The sequence below is a fragment of the Staurois parvus genome, unplaced genomic scaffold (genome assembly GCF_062004578.1).
Source record: "Staurois parvus isolate SC_StPar_1 unplaced genomic scaffold, SC_StPar_1.0 ptg000058l, whole genome shotgun sequence".
Classification (NCBI taxonomy): domain Eukaryota; kingdom Metazoa; phylum Chordata; class Amphibia; order Anura; family Ranidae; genus Staurois; species Staurois parvus.
Genome location: NW_028317854.1, coordinates 11700607 through 11719211, shown reverse-complemented (window position 1 = coordinate 11719211; position 18605 = coordinate 11700607). Strand labels below are relative to the sequence as shown.

The 18605-nt window shown below is 39.3% G+C and overlaps 1 protein-coding gene across 1 annotated transcript in view; it reads left to right on the top strand.

Annotated features, from left to right (window-relative positions):
• The window catches only part of COL25A1 (collagen type XXV alpha 1 chain), a 658924-nt gene that overhangs the window by 548574 nt on the left and 91745 nt on the right, over positions 1–18605 (top strand). The window contains exons 21-22 of the mRNA XM_089668497.1: positions 11640–11684; positions 12234–12311. Coding sequence (XP_089524623.1) covers positions 11640–11684; positions 12234–12311 — 123 coding nt within the window. The remainder of the gene's footprint in view (positions 1–11639; positions 11685–12233; positions 12312–18605) is intronic.

The following is an 18605-nucleotide window of genomic DNA, read 5'->3' as shown; positions in this document are numbered from 1 at the left end:
TCCAAACCATACTAGGCTGCATGACTTTCAACATTTTGGGAGCTATCTTGCTAGGGGGGGAGGACAAGGCCACCCAATGATATTTTGCTGATGTCTGTTGTTGTTTCCCCACCACTACTATGACCCACTGCTGGACGATTTTGTCCTGCTGCACTACCAGAGCATGATATTTACCTGAACACAGAGCTCATCCCTAATCAATATCAAAGGCTGCCTCACTAGGCAATAAAAATGTGAAGAAGAGGGTAAAGAAGCTTTGTCACTAACCAGAAGTTTTTTGCTAATTCAAACTGTCCTTTTGGCATAAAGGGGGCAACCAAAGCTGCTACAGGTATATGAAGATGTGTGTAGGTATCTGCACTGCATATGTACTTTTTTGCAAATGACAATATCACTTTTATTTGCATCATTAATCTTTCCACTAAAGCAGGGGTCTCCAAACTTTATATACAAAGGGCCAGTTTACTGTCCTTCAGACTTTCGGGGGGGGGGGCCAGACTGTGGACATTGGGAGTAGGAAATGTCCCATTGTTGGTGCTAATGAGAGGAACTGTGCCCCATCGTTGTGTCATTGGGGAATCGTGCTCCATCATTGGTGTCATTGGGAGGAATTGTGCCCCATCATTGGTGTTATTGGGCCCAGTTGTTGGTGTCATTGGGTGGAACTGTGCCCCATCATTGGTGTCATTGGGAGGAATTGCGCCTCTTCATTGGTGTCATTGGGGGAATTGCGCCCTTTCATTGGTGTCAGTGGAGGGATTTATGCCCCATTGTTGGATGAAGTAGTGCTCCAAGGGCCAGATAGAAGCAAGCAAAAGGCTGCATCTGGCCCCTGGGACACAGTTTGAAGACCACTGCACTAAAGTGTTAAATAAGTGGCTTTGTTTTACCTTTGCTGTCATACTGGCATAATGATGTCATGTGAAACTTTCTATTTAAGTGTCTATAATAGTCATTATTACACATGCTTTTATCACATATGATTGTATTTGTCTGGAACAAGTTTATCCACAATGCACTGTGTTGTTATATCTTATTGGAATCATAAATAATATGAATGAAAACTGAGTTGTAGATCTAATAGCTGGACTGAAGTATCGGGCTATAGGTGAAAATAATTTCAGTAGTTATTTGTTGCACTATTAGTTTATAGTGGCTTTGGGGTCCCCATCTATTAGCTTTAGACATGAACTTCTGCCTTGAACTCAATCTATAATATTTCTGCTTGTCATATGACAAATATTCTATGTATATTTCAAGTGCATCTTAAGATTTGTTATGGTAGTTGGGCCTAAGCTTTTTCATTTATGATCTTGGCAGATTGCCTGAGGACAGCAGGTACATGGCTGTTCAGTTAATTGTATTTTATCTCCCCGGCCATTTAATAATACTGGGATGATATTGTATTAGTATTGTGTTTTTGGAAGCTGCTGTAACACCTTATTTTAGCAACACCAATCTAATTTAATAATCAAGTGTTCCATTTAGCATGTAGTAAGCTAGATAGTACCCAAGCTAAAATTAAAATATTTTACTTTTAGATTTTTAAACATACTGTTAATTGTGTGCCTGATCATTACCAGGGTGAGACAGATTCATATCCCCCCCCCCCAGGCAACCTGTCTTGTGCTGTCCCCCCTAACCTTAGCTAGGAATTGATGGTTAGGTCTATGGGGGATTTTCACCTAGTGAGCTGAAAAAAAAAAAACAGATTTCTCCATCCTCCATGAATGAAGAATTTCTCCCCTGCTGGCACATCCTATATATCCAGTGTATCCTGACAGTGGCTCCCACTGCTGTTAGAATACACTGATTAGTGGTTGCTGCGAATTGGCTGCAACTGCTGATCAACAACAGATCAGTGTGTCTGTTCGAAAGAAGTTGATCTAATGACCGACTGTTGAACAGGGAATGCCACCCACAGATTAAAATTCACCTGGTCCCTTCTGAATTGGCCACATTTCAATCCATCCAATTCTATACCCTATTTAAATCCAGATTTAGTATACTCTATTAATCTCAAGAGGAAATTATTAAGATACAGTTACATTCAACTAAGACAACACAAGATCAAAATAAGAAATGGAAACAAGACACAATGACACGATAATGCATCTAAAAACTATACATCTGTGCATCCAGAACCAACAAATAGGAAAGTAGGGCACACTTTAGTTCTATGGTGGTCTCACTTTAGTGTGAGAGGTACAATCTACTTTACACTATTCCACAAATAAAAATGTATAAACTGTTTAGGGCCAGCAGGAATGGGCACCCAGCCAGTTTGCCCTGGGGGCAGGGTGGTAGTCTTGAACCTTTTATTTTATATGAAAATTCATTACTAATAGTCAGCAATATGATGTGTGGGTGGCTGTATACCACCCCTGCTAGGTCGAGCCAACACTGGCTTTTCAAAACACCAGCCCTGATCATTAATCTATAAGTCTTTAGCAAGGTATAGCAGCTCTTGCTTCTCGTCCACTTGCTTCGGCTATCATGGCTGTTGGTCACTGTATGCAACAGGGCCTAGAACTAATCAGTGCCCCCAGCTCATCTGCCCACTCTAAATCAGCATCCTCCCACCTCTATACAATAAAGTGTTCTATGGTGCCTATTTAATTATTTGGAGTGTGCTGGAAAGCCTGAAATGGGGAAAGGGTGGGGGGGTGCTTGTGGCCACACTGATTACAGACACAGGTGCTGTTGCATACAGCGGCCAAGAGCTGTACAATAATTGTATTTCATGCTAACACCCTGCAGATTAATGACCAGGCACACAATTTGCGGTATGATTCGCTATCTGAAAATAAAACAGAACATTTTGAGCTTCGGAACAGATCGGCTTTAATATATTTAAAGGACCAATAATCTTGCTAATGTACCAAATAATAAGTAGCAACTTCTATAGTTCTGATACATATAGAACAGGGGTGGCCAACCTGCGGCTCTCCAGCTGCTGCAGGACTACAAGTTCCATCATGCCTCTGCAAGTCAGTAACTTCCCATCTTTGCAATGCCTCATGGGAAATGTAGTTCCACAACAGCTGGAGAGCCACAGGTTAGCCACCCCTGATATAGAACATCCATAGCAAAATATCCGACTAAGACAGATCCTGAAGTACAAATGATAAAAGATAAATTGGCAACACAGTTGCCCTAAAAATAGCTACGTCTAGTCATTTGCAACCTTGCCATGGCAGGCCTTCTTGAAGTGCAGCCCTGCCTAGACACAATCCATAATAATAATAGTAATAAATTGTTCATAGTAAAAAATGATGAAATTGGTAGGGTTAATAGTGAAACAGAATCAAGGATGAAAAAGCGAGCGCTTACTAAAGCAGCTATTGCACCAAAAAAAGTAACCACAAACATTTCCAATATACAAATAAAACAACATATAGTGCAGCGCTAATATTACAATAAATGCCAATACGCTACACCAGATAAAATTGAATAAAGCACATTATATTATATTGTAATGTCCCAAATTACTCGTTCAATGGCAACACCCCTATGAGGATGTATTTGCGTATGAAACGCATCAAGGAGGAGCCTGCACACGCCATGACGTCGTGCCGCCAGATCATGGAGGTCCGGCGGCCACCTTCCTATCTCAGCTGGTCAGTGTTCTATAGCAGTGGTGTTATTGCATTGTTCATTTGTACATCATCCGAGATTCATCTGCTGAGGTTGATCCCATATGTAGAGCATTTTATCATTTGGAATAAATATTAATAAATACTACACTATGGGAATCCATCATTTTTGCTCCGTGCCGAGCGATTGATTCCATCTAGGATCCCATAAACACCACCAGGATTTGAGGAGGGAGCCAATGACCAGACCCCATTGCAGTATATCCGCCCAGAGCGTGTGTGAGGGATATCTCCAATACCTATATCTGCAGAGGAGAGGATCTGGATCCAGGCTGTACCATCAAGTGAACCTCCACCCCTGGTTTATCTATATCTTGCGCATTAAAATTGTGCTTCCGCTGAGTGGGCAATCTTCCTATTTTTTGACCGCACATCACCGGATCTTCATATTCATATACACAGGAAGATATAGAGTTTACCTATTTTCACCAGTGGAGATAATCCACACCATCTGAACGAGTAATTTGGGACATTACAATATAATATGTGATTTATTCAATTTTATCTGGTATAGCGTATTGGCATTTATTGTAATATTAGCGCTGCACTATATGTTGTTTTATTTAATAGTGAAACAGACTGGGGTGCAGTATAATAAACATAAAGGGGTTTATTTACTAAAGCTGGAGAGTGCAAAATCTGGTGCACTCTGCATTGAAACAAATCAGCTTCTAGGTTTTATTGTCAAAGCTTAATTGAACATACTAAGGTTAGAAGCTGATTGGCTACCATATACAGCTGCACCAGATTCTGAGTGTTCCAGTTTTAGCAAATCCCCCCAAACTGTCTTTATTTATAATGTCCTAATAATGTGTCAAAACAGGCCCATTATTCACATTCTGCAATTTCTGAAGCAAATAACCACTGTATGGCATTTTAGTTTCAGTCACTATTTAGCTTTATAAGTAAAACCTTTGTTTTTCATGCTTGCTCCCTAGTCTGTCATATTAATAAGCCCACCTGACAACTTCCCCTACCATGTTTATTGCTCACATTTGTAACACTTGTATCTGCATTTTTCACTTTTAGTTTGAGATTACTATGTATTATTAAGCTACTGCCCTTATAATTGTTATTAAGTAGCACTTAGCAACCAATGGGAATTTAGCTTTGAGCAACACAGAGTTGGTAAACTAACGGGGCAGTGCAGTGGCTAAATGGTTAGCACATCTGTCTGGCAGTACTAGGGTCATTGGTTCAAATCCCAGCCACGGCACCACCCGCCTGGAGTTTGCATGTTCTCCCTGTGCCTGCGTGGGTTTCCTCCAGGTACTGCAGTTTCCTCCCACACTCCAAAGGCATGCTGGTAGGTTAATTGGAACCTGTCTAAATTGGCCCTAGTATGTGTATGTATGAATGTAAGTTAGGGACCTTAGATTGTACACCCCTTGAGGGTTAGGGACTGATGTGAATGTACAATATATATGTAAAGCACTGCGTAAATTGACAGTACTATATAAGTACCTGAAATAAATAACAGCTAACTTCTGATTGGATGCCATGGGTTATTTAATAATATTCCTCTATCTGTCATGTTAAAAAAGCCCATTTAAAATTTTGTAGCAAGAGAGGTACCGGGGCGTATCTGGAATTGATAACTCTGGAATTCTAATAAATATGTTCTTCATTAGTAAATAAGCATTTCTGGTTGACTGTAAATATAACCCAGAGTTAGGCTAGGTTTCTGTCTGTCTTCCTGTCTATCTATCTTACTGTCAGTAAGAGTGCTGGACTGTAAAATCTGTAATTACAGAAGTATTGTAGAATAAAAGGTCAAAATGTGACATTAAGCTGAGACGAGGAAACAAAGGGTAATTAAAACTTACCAAGGCTGTTAAATTTTATTGAAACTATAGTTCAAAGGGCAGTGTCACCCAAACTGCACATCGTTAACCTCTAAACTGTTCTTGAATCTTTAATGTATAAGTGGACAGTCACTTTATAGGTGACTTGCATGACACTGAGTATTGTTAATATGAATCTTTCATATTATTAACCCTTTATCACTTTCAAGCATGTTGCCTGTAAAAACAGAAAAGGTATGGAAAGTAAGGTCTACTGTCTTGTCACAATCTGCTGCTGCTCACTTTAAATTAATACTTGCTGTCATTATTCTTTTTTCCGATTTTTACCTATTCCAGGGAGAACCAGGTGAATCTGGCTCTAGAGGCCCGAAGGGGTCCAAGGTCAGTGTATAGTTGTTTCACCCTTACTGTCTGCTTATACTGAATACTTCTTACCATGCACAGTTCTGCAAATTTCCTTTTAATCCACTATACAGTATGTGCATGCTTACCTTCATTTCCTTTAATGTTGTGGCTCCATCTAGTGGAACACTGAGAAAATACAGATGTTTAATCCTTTTGTAAACTCATAAAAAGGCAGTTAATATTTAGGGTTCATATTAAAAACAGTTAATAGGGTTACCAAAACATAAATCAATATAAATCACGTATGTGCATTAAGTAATGAAACTGCAAGAACCACTTGACTTTGCTTCCAAAATGACAAATAATGGTCTATATAAAGACATGACAATTGCATCTGCTTGGATTTGCCCACATGGAAAAGCTACATTTGGAGGAAATTATTAGGCTGGCTGGTAGATGTTGCAGATGAAAATATGTCCATTAAAGTATCTGGTGAATCTTCAGAAAATTCAGCAGCTAGCATGTGAAAAATATGTCTCACCTGAAGATAATTGAAATTGCAAGTTATAAGAGATTAGTAACCTGATGAATAGTTGGCACATCATTTTTCTGTGCGTGACACATTTGGGCACAGTGTTTTCAGCTCTAAGAATGTAGAGAATTTTACATTAAGCACTAATTTTCCATTACTATTACCTATCTCTAATGAACTTTTAACATGTAATGTTTAAAAAAATAAACCTATGCTTAATGTAATGCCTCTCAAAATTTAAAAAAAAAATAGAAAAAATGGATGGATGCATCACATTCTACTTCTAATTTATAACAGAGGCCTTGAATGTTCAGAGTAGACTGGGATGGCCTGTCATGGAGAGCTTTTTTATATATTACTGATATAATATATTGGTTGCTCTGAAATATTTTTGAAAAACTTGATGGAACTGAGTCATATGTATTGATGAGGTTATATACTTTTTGGCGTGTTTATTGCCTTGTAAGGTAACTTGACATTTATTTAATTTTTTTTCAACGTCTCTTTTTATTTTTGTGTATTTTTGTTTCTTTTTGTGTACTTGTCATAAAAATCTTTTTTTTCTATGAAAAAAATCTGATTAAAATTAATTTTTAACAGGTAACCTAATCATAACACTTAACCATATCCCTTCTTTAAACCTTAATGTTGTAAAGTTTTTTGTTGTTGCTGTTGTTAGTATTGGAAAGAGTAGAGAATGTTCATGAATTTTTTTTTCAAAGTGAAGGTAGCAAGCCAAAAAGCATGACATATCAGGAGAGCTAGCATTAAATACGCAGGTAGAGAAGGCAAAATGAACTGTCAATGTTGCACCTTTAGTGGCTATTTAGAAACATTAAAACAAACAAGATAAAAAAACTTTTTTTGTTAAAAACTAGTTTCATGTGCTAATATACCTGAAGAGGGACCCTAAGGGGTTTAGGTATACTTTACACATTTACTTAAGCACAACCTCCTAAGCCCCTACCCTAGGACTGACTCCAGTGTAACTGCTAACATAAATAACTCACAAAATCAAAACTATCACCCTAATTTTATACATGTCTTACCAGTCTGACACCCTCTGCACACATTCCGTTTTGTACTACTCTAGCATCGGTTCATTGCAGGACTAAGGTCACTGAACCTGCAACTACCAGAGTTAAAGGAGAAATTCAAGGGATGATATATTTGACTTACTTACAAAGAACTAGCTTGGCACAATCTAAGTATGCATATGGCATACCTGATTGTCCTCTGTAGAAGTTGTAAATCACTATATTAGCCTAGCCACTATGGCAATAGCATCAGTTTTTCAGATCCTGTGCTGAGCAGCTGTCCTTCTGCATGGTAACCACAGAGGGTTGTTCACTAAGGCATCGGTAATGCAATTCATTTTTCTCAAAGAACGTAAAGCATTCTTTGATTTGATAATGGGGAGTTTGTGATGTTGCCACTCTTATTCTCCACCTCATCCAAATATAGAATGTTTAGCATTCATTGAGAAAATTTCAAGATGTTCTCTGCATGACGATCGTGCCAAGCGTGCAACTGCCCCATGGTTACTATGCAGAAGGGCAACTTTTTGGCACAGCACCTAGAAGACTGCAGCTATCACTGTAGTAGATCAGCTACTGCAGTGATTTACAGCTTCTACAGAGGCTGATCAGGTATCACATATGCATATTTACATTGTGCCGGTCCAGTGTAAGTATGCAAAATATATCATCCCTGGACTTCAACTTTAAAGAGGAGTTTCAGGCAACTATAAAAAACCCTTGCTTTAACTAGTTGTTTAATAAATGGTAACTGTTCTTTAAATTCCAGGAAAGCCCGTTCCCCCCAATCAAAACCTAAAATACGCTTAAACTCAGATGCCTCCACCTCAGGTTTTTTTTAACATGTTTTAGCCAGGAGGTGATATGGCAAATTAGTGTACCAGGGCAGTAAGGGAGGGCCCCAGTAGGCTAATGCTGTATATTATAGTAGTATGATCAGGCAATTGACACAGGAGACTGCACAGCAAATCATGGTGTCACCCTCCAAGCCATGCAGTATAAGACCTTATGCACTTTTGGTGTTTTTCAGCCCATAAGTCCTTAGGCATAAAATCCCCAGCGCTTTCCTTCCCCCGGGGAGCTGAAAATGATGCATACAGCCACCAATACAAGTGAATGGCTGTACAAGCCTGTACTCGTGTAGATGTTAATTGCTTTTTCATTGGCATTTACCCGTGTATTTGCCCATGTTACATTTCTACAAATGTGAAAGCGGTGTGTTCGGGGAAACACGCTGTACAACCGGGTAAACGGCAATGCAGGAGCCATTGTGTTTACATCAGTATGGCCACATACACAGCTATTCGTTTATACTAGCAACTGTGTACATAATGTGCAGGTCTCCGGTCGCACAACAGCACTAGGGATGTATGCTTGATGACTTGTAAACTGATAACTATCGATGTGGATGAGTTCTAAATAATTTGTGTGAATCACTTGATTGGATAAACAAAATGATGCAGATCTTGGCAGATTAAATAGTTTATAGATATATATTCAGTTTTCATGAGTACAAAGGGAAAGGCTCTGTTTTATGATCCATTGCAAATTTATAACCGTGTCTAACTATCTTTTCTAAAACAAGCTCAGTCTTTATCCCAGCTGTTGCCCAGTGCTTAATTTTCTTCTTTCTCCACAAGTCAAGCTATACTTCAACTTACAGCATTGCTCCAGCAAGTGACAAATAAGACCAAATCAAAGGATTCACAAGTGACTTTAGTCATTTTAATGGAACTTTATATTGTAACTGCATCCGCTGACTGTCAGCTGTTCCTGGGATTATGATATCAAAGAACTGATAGAAAACATTTATACAGCACAGACAGCTGCTTAATCCTTGACTGAGCTTGTACACTAGTCATAAAGACTTTTTGATGAGAGGTGTATTGGTATAGATCATGAGCAGATCTGCATTTTCATGGGATGTGACTGTTATAAATCATTTGTTTGGGATGTAGTAGAGAGGTGTGGGGCTTTGGACCTCCTAAAACAGTAGGTGTTCTCAATCATGTTTTAAAGCTGAAATCCGTATGTCCTGACAGTGGCAGAAAAACTTATTTATAGAAAAAATGTTTGGGACAGGTAAAGTGAAAGAAAATGTCGATTTAAACTGCCCATAGATGAACTGAAATTCATATGGTTCATGTATGGGCGCTGGGATTGTACAGATGTCGACTTTTGTACAACTACCCTGCTGGAAAATTTCTTCTTGATCAGTCCTGCAATCTGTAGCCTGTAGCATTGACCTTTTGTATTCTGACAACGGGGAAGTCTCCCCACTGACAGAATAAAATGACACAGTGTGAATGGGGGCATTGGGTAAATGTGTGAATGGGGGAATTGGGTCCATTTTCTTTTTTTGAGCATGCTGGTTGAAAGAAAAAAATCTGACCCATCTATGGCCAGCTTAAGGTTTTAAGCAGTATAGAGGGAATGATTCTCCATAGGCAGCTGTACCAGAAATGGTGGCCAAAGATTGGCCCTTTGCTTGTGTAGGGACTGGGTGTGCAAGGAGAAAAGGGCCAAAATTGGATGGATCATGAAGGGTAATTAATATGATTGCTCCAAATTCATCTGGCATCTAGAGCAATCATACCAATTACTCCTCAGGAGGCCTCTAATTCTATCAGTACAATACACACTTTGTTCAAAAGTACCAAGCCCTGAGGAGGTGGGACCCTTTGAACCTCATTGGATTTTTATGATATATAGGAATCTGAATTAAATTTAATTTGGAATTTATACACTCTTCTTTTGGTGCTTACGCCATTGCACATCTGGTCCATAAATCTTTTGTTTGTCCATACTCAGATATTAACACTATGAGATCTTGGTGTGAGGGCAGCATAGATAAGGCATGGAACACTCTCTGTGTACGCAAGGTAGTTGCTAATGTGTAATATGTACAAAGGTTCACTTTAAGCAACGTGCATAAAGTCGATATAGCTGTTAATCAAACAGAAGTGATCTACCGTAGCTGAGAGGGCAACGCAGTCTTCTTAAAATAAAATTGCCTTTATTAGTGTTAATCAGGCATGTCACATGAAATATGCAATGTTTCTACAAAGGGTCCCTTCATCAGGCAAAAATGACATAAAGCATACAGATAACAGTAACATACATACTGTACATGTAAAACAACAATGAAACAACACCATACCCATCACCATGACATCAATATACGTCTTCCACTGTTCATTGTAGCGCCATCCACACTCTTCTGCAGAACCCCACATCTGTGGGCATACTGGCCTGGTCTGGAGTGTAATGGAGATATTTGTATGGCTATCTGACAAGTCAACTCATTTTACACAACATTTGGGTTGTTGCTTTTCAACAAAAAAAGGAAAACATGTCAGATCAGTACTCTTGCTCTGTGTACTTGATTTGGGGCAGCAATTCAGAAGGTACTGAAGACAGAGAGTGAGAATGATGACCAAGCAGTCAACATTTTATAGGATGTGATAAGCAGTGGAGGCTGATATATTTCTTTCAGCACAGAGTAGGGTTAATTTTGAGTTGTTCCCGGTTAAGTTTTAAGGTTTTGTGAAACCAGAGCTCCAGTCTTACCTTCAGTCATGTACATTTGTACAAGCCCCTATTCTTTACTGAAAATGCTTACTTTGATTTCACTGCACACTGTGACTTCCCATGCTTTGCATTAGAAACTGCAGCAAGTCAGATAGAGCCCACCTAATTTCCTGGCTGGGAGCATTATCTATCCCTTTTCTCCCCAGCCAAACTGGCCATGGTCTGCCCCTTTAACTTGATTTCAACTCCTTTAATCATGGGGGATCAGCATCACATGTATGGGTACCTATGGGCTTTACACAGCTTTCTTTAGGTAACTATGTACCAACTCACCAAGTATAATGGTATATAATCTGCCTGCATTGCAAAGAGGAGCACAGAGACCTAGTGATGAGCTCACTGACTCTAAAACAAGATATGTGATGGAAATGGAAAAGTTTTATTCAAAAATGTTACTAGAATGTAGATGGGGGGGTGAACCAGGGAAGGCAAAATATAAGAAGACTCTAAGAGTTAATTGGCTGGGTTAAAGAATAGGAGGAGGATTGGTTAAGTGTTAGGGAGAGACATCTGTCCCATATTTATTATAACCTACATGTTTTGTAGGTTCATTTATGTTTACTTTAATTAATAACTTGTTTTCTTATGTACAGCAATATGTAATTTAAAAGGAATGCATGACTTACTGGGTAACTCCTACCCTATTCATTTTGAAAAAAATGTTTCACTATAGGGTGAATCTGGGAGCAGAGGTGAAGCTGGCCCACTTGGTCCTAGAGTAAGTACACTCACTTTTTATATTTCCTTTTTTTATATTTACATACATTACATCCTTAAAGTGCTAATAATGATAAATGTTGCAAAACTGTTCCCTGGTTGCATGCAAGCTTGTATTATATGTAATACATTTTGTTTGGATTCGCAGTGATTGCATTCATAAAACTAGGTTTAAAATTAATCTTCGCTACATTAATATGAACTCTCATGCTGCTTTGTGCTTGGAAACTTTAGAAAATATTTTTTTAAAAATGGATAAAAAAAACTTACTGCACTGCAACATCAATCCAAGAACAGTGATTTACGTAATAAAATATAAACAAAAACATCCTGTTCCTTTTGAAAAACAAGTCCGCAATGGCAGCTCCCATTTTTCTAACATGTTTACTCATAACCCCTACATTTTCTTTTCAATCTCTGTACCGTATTATACTAAAGCATGTCTTACATGAGCAAGTGCTGATGCAAATACAGAGCTCATGCTACACAATGAATAGGGATTGAAATGTGTATTCTCCTAAATCTAAATTATTTCTCATGTATTCTTTAGGGACCTCCAGGACAAAAGGGAGATCAAGGCGCAACAGAAATTATAGATTACAATGGGAATATTCAGGAAGCATTACAGGTAAGGCTGTGTGCTAAGATTATTAGAGACACTGGAGAAAGCCTTATTTTATTTATCATTTTGACTGTCAGTCTTTTTAAAGTGGTTCCAAAACCTTAAGTTTTTTTACCTTGATGCATTCTCTGCATTAAGATGAAAAAAAAACCCTCTGTCTCCAGGATCCTCACCCCTTGCTCCCCCTCATACTTTCCTTACTAGCCAGATCTCAGTCCACCACTGTGCATGAGAGCTCTCTCCCTCCTCACAGAGCAGATTGATAGCAGCAGGGGCCATTGGCGCCCGCTGCTGTCAATTGAATCGAATCCTATGATGAGGAGCAGGTGGGGCAGGGCAAAGCCCTATTGTGTGTGTCTATGGACACAGACGGGGGGGGGGGGGGGCTCAGGAGCAAGCCCACTTGAGCACTCCCCTTAGCAAGTGGATTTCTAGGGGGGTACTCGGCAGGGGAGAGGAGCCTGGAGAGTCCTCAGAAGAGGGGGATGGGTGCTGCTCTGTGCTGCTTTTTGCAAAAATCACTGCACAGAGCATGTAACTATAACATGTTTGTTATAAAAAAAAAAGAGTGAAGGTTTAGAATCACTTTAAGTTTAAAATATTTGCAGAAAAAAAGATAAAATCTATTGCTTAAAGCAGTAGTAACTCGCAAAAAAAAAAAATGTGTATCCCCTGCGTATTTTTCTCATAATGTGCTAGTATGCATAGCATACTAGCACATTATGACACACTTACACAGTTACCTGCACACAAAGCCCTCCAGCGCAGCATTGTCACGGCTCCCCCCCCCCCACCCCCGTGCTTTCATCTTTACCTGGTCTTCCTCCTGGGTTTGGGGGAGCCCTGGCTGCTGCATGGTTCTCTACATTCAATGGCATACTGTGTGTCCTGAATGCAGAGCTTCCCTGTGTATGCACCAGTGATGTCATCGGCTATTGCTGATGTGAGTATTTTCTAAACGGTGCATGTTTTCATTGTACCTACAGGTAAGCAATACAAAAAATGGCCACTGCCCCAGTCTATGACTGGCCTTAACAGCAAGGAGAGGAGCCTGATTGCAAGCTTACCTGTTGGCACAAGTTATGCTAGGGGACTTTACTACCACTTTAAACTGTAAACAATTAACTAAAGTATACCTGAAGTCATTCTTTAAATTTTGGATAGAGTAGGGAATGGCAAAAACCTCTGTCAAGTTTTTTTTTTCCATCTGTGTCCCAGTAGAGTAGACACAAGAGGAAGCGGGAAGAAATTATTCCAAAGTGAAGAAAGTCCTCTCTTGGGGTCACCATACATGTTACAATGTGACTGTACAGTCTTTGCACAATCAGTTTTAGATTTACAAAACTATGTAAAATGAAGACTTACCTAAACTACCCAACCAATTTGTATATGGCAGACCCTTAAACTACATAATTGTTGGTAGATATAAAGGAGATTGTACGGCAAGTTTGTTATGTGAGTGGTAAGCTTTAGACAGTTGTCCCATGAATGAGTTCCCTCCGTTGGAAGATTTCAAATCTTTTTCAGTTCTGGTGTCAACATAAATCCTTGGATTGCACATCAACAAGGTTGGGCTGCATTGGGCAAAGCAAAGAACAAGCCGATTTGCTTTATGTCCTATGGCTTCAGTGTTCAAAAATGTGCTTCATTTGTGTGAGTTGAAAAAAAATAGAACATGTTGCATTTTTTGCGCAGAACATTCTGATGCGCTGCAACACATCTCAATGAACTGCAGCACATGGAATTAAATAGTAGTTTTCTTTTAAAAAAAAACAATGCAATGGGGTTGATTTACTAAAACTGGAGAGTGCAAAATCTCGTGCAGATGTTTATGATAACCAATAAGCATCTATCTTCAGCTTGTTCAATTAAGCTTTCACAAAACAACCTGGAAGCTGAATTTGCATTTTAGTAAATCAACCCCAATATGTTTCAAAAACTGTGTGGTGTGAATGGGCCCTGAAACAGCTGTGCATAGTAACTAATCAACTTAAATCTTGAAAATGAAAGCTAGAAGCTATAAGAACAACATGACATGAGGTATTTCCATAAGTACAAACAAACTCTGGTATAAGTGATACGATCGTCCAGATAAAGTGCAATTAAATATATAGCTAAATTAAAGTGCCAAAGGTGGTAGTATGTATATCAGGTGACAGTGACAGTCCCCAATGGTTATTAGCGGATGAAAAACATCTATATCCAAGTGCGAACCGGTAGTACTCAGGTGACATGCGACAAATGGAAAGATTGCCCACTCACCGGAAGCGCATTCTTAATGCGCATTGATCAAATAAGCCAGAAACGGAGATCCCTTTTAAGATACAGCCTGGTACGAGATCCCCTCCTCTATGGATCTGGATGTTAGAAATGTCAGTCAGAGGGCCCCTTTAACGGGTATGCTGCAATAGGGTCTGGTCATAGGCTTCCCTCCTCTGGTCCGGATGGATCACCTGGGGTCCTAGATGGCCTAATTAGGGATGCCGATTTTCATGGGATACCCACCTTGTCGCTACACCAGTGTGAGGAGGTGGACCTTCACTCTCTCAATCAACACTTTTTAATCCTTATGCGGCTAAAATTAGTTAATAGATAGCAAGAGATAACCGAGTAGTGCTGAAAAGTGATCTTCCTATTGCAACAGCCAACCATTATCCCAATAAACTCCAACCATGCATTATCATTAGAGGAAATTGGGTCTTATTTGACTGAGCCTTCAGAGAAGCACAGATCAATGTATACATTAGGCCATCTAGGACCCCAGGTGATCCATCCGGAACAGAGGAGGGAAGCCTATGACCAGACCCTATTGCAGTATACCCGTTAAAGGGGCCCTCTGACTGACATCTCTAACATTCAGATCCATAGAGGAGGGGATCTTGTACCAGGCTGTATCTTAAAGGGGACCTCCGTTTCTGGCTTATTTGATCAGTGCGCATTAAGATTGCGCTTCTGGTGAGTGGGCAATCTTTCCATTTGTCACATGTCACCAGAGTACTACTGGTTCACACTGGGATATAGAAGTTTTTCATCCGTTAATAACCCATGGGGACTGTCACTGTCACCTGATATACATACTACCACCTTTGGCACTTTAATTTAGCTATATATTTAATTGCACTTTATCTGGATGATCGTATCACTTATACCAGAGTTTGTTTGTACTTATGGAAATACCTCATGTCATGTTGTTCTTATAGCTTTTATTACTATTATTTGGATTCTTACTGTTTTAGCATTGCACTTTTTTATTTACATTGTACATTGAGGTTTGTGGTTCCTTTTTTGGTGCACTAGCTGCTACTGTAAGCGCTCGCTAAATTCTTATTGTTCTTATTTAAAGCTAGAAGCTAATTGATTAGTTGCCATGCACCACTGTTCTAGTCTTAGCATTTTCTTCTCTATGAGTTCACATAAATACACTGAGGGGAATTTGTCAAAACTAGAGCAGCTGTGCATGCCAACCAATCAGATTCTAGCTTTCATTTTCATAGCTTACCTGAACAAGCTGAAGTTCTAAGCTGATTAGTTGCCATGCACAGCTGATCCAGATTCTTTCTGCTCCAATTTTGATAAACCACATCCACTATAAGCAGATATAAAATGATACAGCCATTTTGCTTATGTTTGGTGTCTCTTTAAATGCTGTTGGTTAGCTGAAGTATATTGATATTAGCATGACATAATTTGCTAAGGACACGTGGGATTTGCTGCAAGCTATAATACTAATTAGTATTGTATAATTGTAGTATTGAAAGTATTTGATTTTGTGACATATACAGTTTTATTTTGGTACACCAGGGAAGAAATGCCTGGAATTAAGCTCTATAGTATTTTCTAGTGTCACAGTTGGAAGCTGGAATGTTTCCTGGATACATTTATCATGGTTGCCAAATTATTTATTGCATAATTATCAAAGCATTGTTTTAGAAGAATCTCAATAATGTATGATGAAATATTAAGTACATTGTTATTTCTTATCGCTGCTACTTCTCTTCAGAGGATTACCGCCATTACAGTTACGGTAATTCTGCACGGAGTGCTCCTTTGTGTTGTGTGTGTGGCCTTGTCTTGTTCTTATTGCATGCACTGTAATATCGTGTATGTACTAACAGTGAAACCCATGAACTGGATATCTTTACATGCACAATAAGAGCTTTTTTGATGCATGAAGTGCTGTGTTTTAGGATGTATTCTTACTAAAAAACTGGAGCTACTTCTCCTCAGCCACTAATCAGCATTAGACCTGCATGAAAGTTTGAGTCTGGTGGCTGGGGAAAATAACCTCAGTTTTTTTTTTTATAAGAATACATTTTCACAGAAGGATGTTGGCGTAGGGGTTTGGAAACAGCCAACACGGCTACCATCAAAAAATTTACATTTCTTATTGACCACAATGCATACTTCAGCAGCCCAAAAAGATACCAACACATCTACATCTGTTTTTTAAATGGAATAGGGAAGGTTACACCACTGTATTAAAGTTTATCTAAAACTCAATTTTTTTTTATAGAGTAAGAAGGTGTTAAAACCCCCACCAGGTTTATTTTTATTTATGTATTCATTTATTTATTTGGTTGTTTTTTCCGTTTGTGTCCTAATCAAGAGATTTCCTTTCTCTTCCTGCCCTGGAAAACCAACAGGAAGAGAAAAAATACATGGCTAATCCCCTCTAAACCCTGGTTCACATATGTGCGTTCCTGCGGTCCGCTTTTTGTGGGGGCACGAGAGCCTATTCATTTGAATGGACTCCTGTGCCCCGGGACACACAGGGAAGAAGTCCCTGCACTTCTTCTGAAAACGCAGCCCGCACGGGAACCTCGGTTCCCAGTACGGTTGAGATTTCCAGTGCGGACAGTGTGCCATTAGCATTAATGGCATCCGCCCGCGGGTCTGCATTCTGCTGTGCGGGTGGTACGGCTGCACAGATTTTTGTACGCACATATATGAACCTAGCCTTAGGCAACTGTTACTGGGACAGGTGTTCCCAATAGAAAATTCAACCTCTCTTCATCTTCTGGTGACACCTTTAGCATTATGTATTTCCCATCACTGTCTGCCACACTGACAATGATCAGTAGGACAGATGGAGGAACAAAAGAAATGGTAACCCCTCAAATCAATATAACACTAACAAAAAGAAGGTGAACGTGGGTATGGCAATACACTGAACAGTACAAAAAGTCCCCAGAATTAAACTGCTTAAATATTTAGGTCAAAAGCGGAGGTTTTTGTTGCAAACATTTGCACATACGGTACGTGTAAAACCTCAATGCTGCATTTGGGCACCTCTGCAAAGTGTGGTTCCTAACTCTAAAGTATCTGAGCTCCTAAACTAGGACATACATATTACAATGCATACATTTAGCGCAGGCTTAGCTTGATGCAGCAGCTACCTCCTTTAAGGTACAGTAACATGAATGTATAATTTTATTTTAAAGAGTAAGAGGAGGTTCATGCACACGGATGGAAAAAAATGTTGCATTCAGATCTGTAAATCATATAATTTTTACTGGTCTTAATGCAGCAGTATTGTATACTATGGCCCATGCACCGAGCTGTGTTTACATCAATAAAAGTGCATTGAGTAAAGATCTGTAAAATCAAAATAAAAAAATCTGTATGTGCAGATCTCAAAAATTTAAGCATCTAAACACGTTTACAGAAGCACTTTACCAACCACTTTTTATTTATTACAGGTACTTATATAGCGCTTTCAGTTTACGTAGCACTTTACATATTGTACATTCACATCCGTCCCTGTCCTCAAGGACTGTACAGTCTAAGGTCCCTAACTCACATTCATACATACACATATTAGGGCCAATTTGAACAGGAGCCATTTAATCTACCAGCATGTCTTTGGAGTGTGGGAGGAAACTCACGCAGGCACAGGGAGAACATGCAAACTCCATATAGGTAGTCCGGTGCTTTTTCAAACTGACAACCCTAGTGCTGCTAGGCAGAAGTGCTAACCACTTAGCCACTGTGCTGCCTATGTTTTACTCAGGAACTTGGTGCCAGCTTCTGCTAGCAAGATCCTTTGTAGATAACAGCAATTAATATGGCCTTGTGCATGAACCCTTGCAAACCATTTTTGGAGTTAAAACTGTTAAAATATTTAATGTTTTTTACGTAGGCAAAGATAAATACATTCTTCATCTGAACTGCATAGCCTGCTGTTAACATCATTAGGCTATGATTACCATGCTGTGCTGTTTTTCTTCACACCCCCATGTGCTGGCTCACAATAAAAAGCTCCCAGGCTCAAAAGTATCCTGCTTCCCCGTATCCCCACAG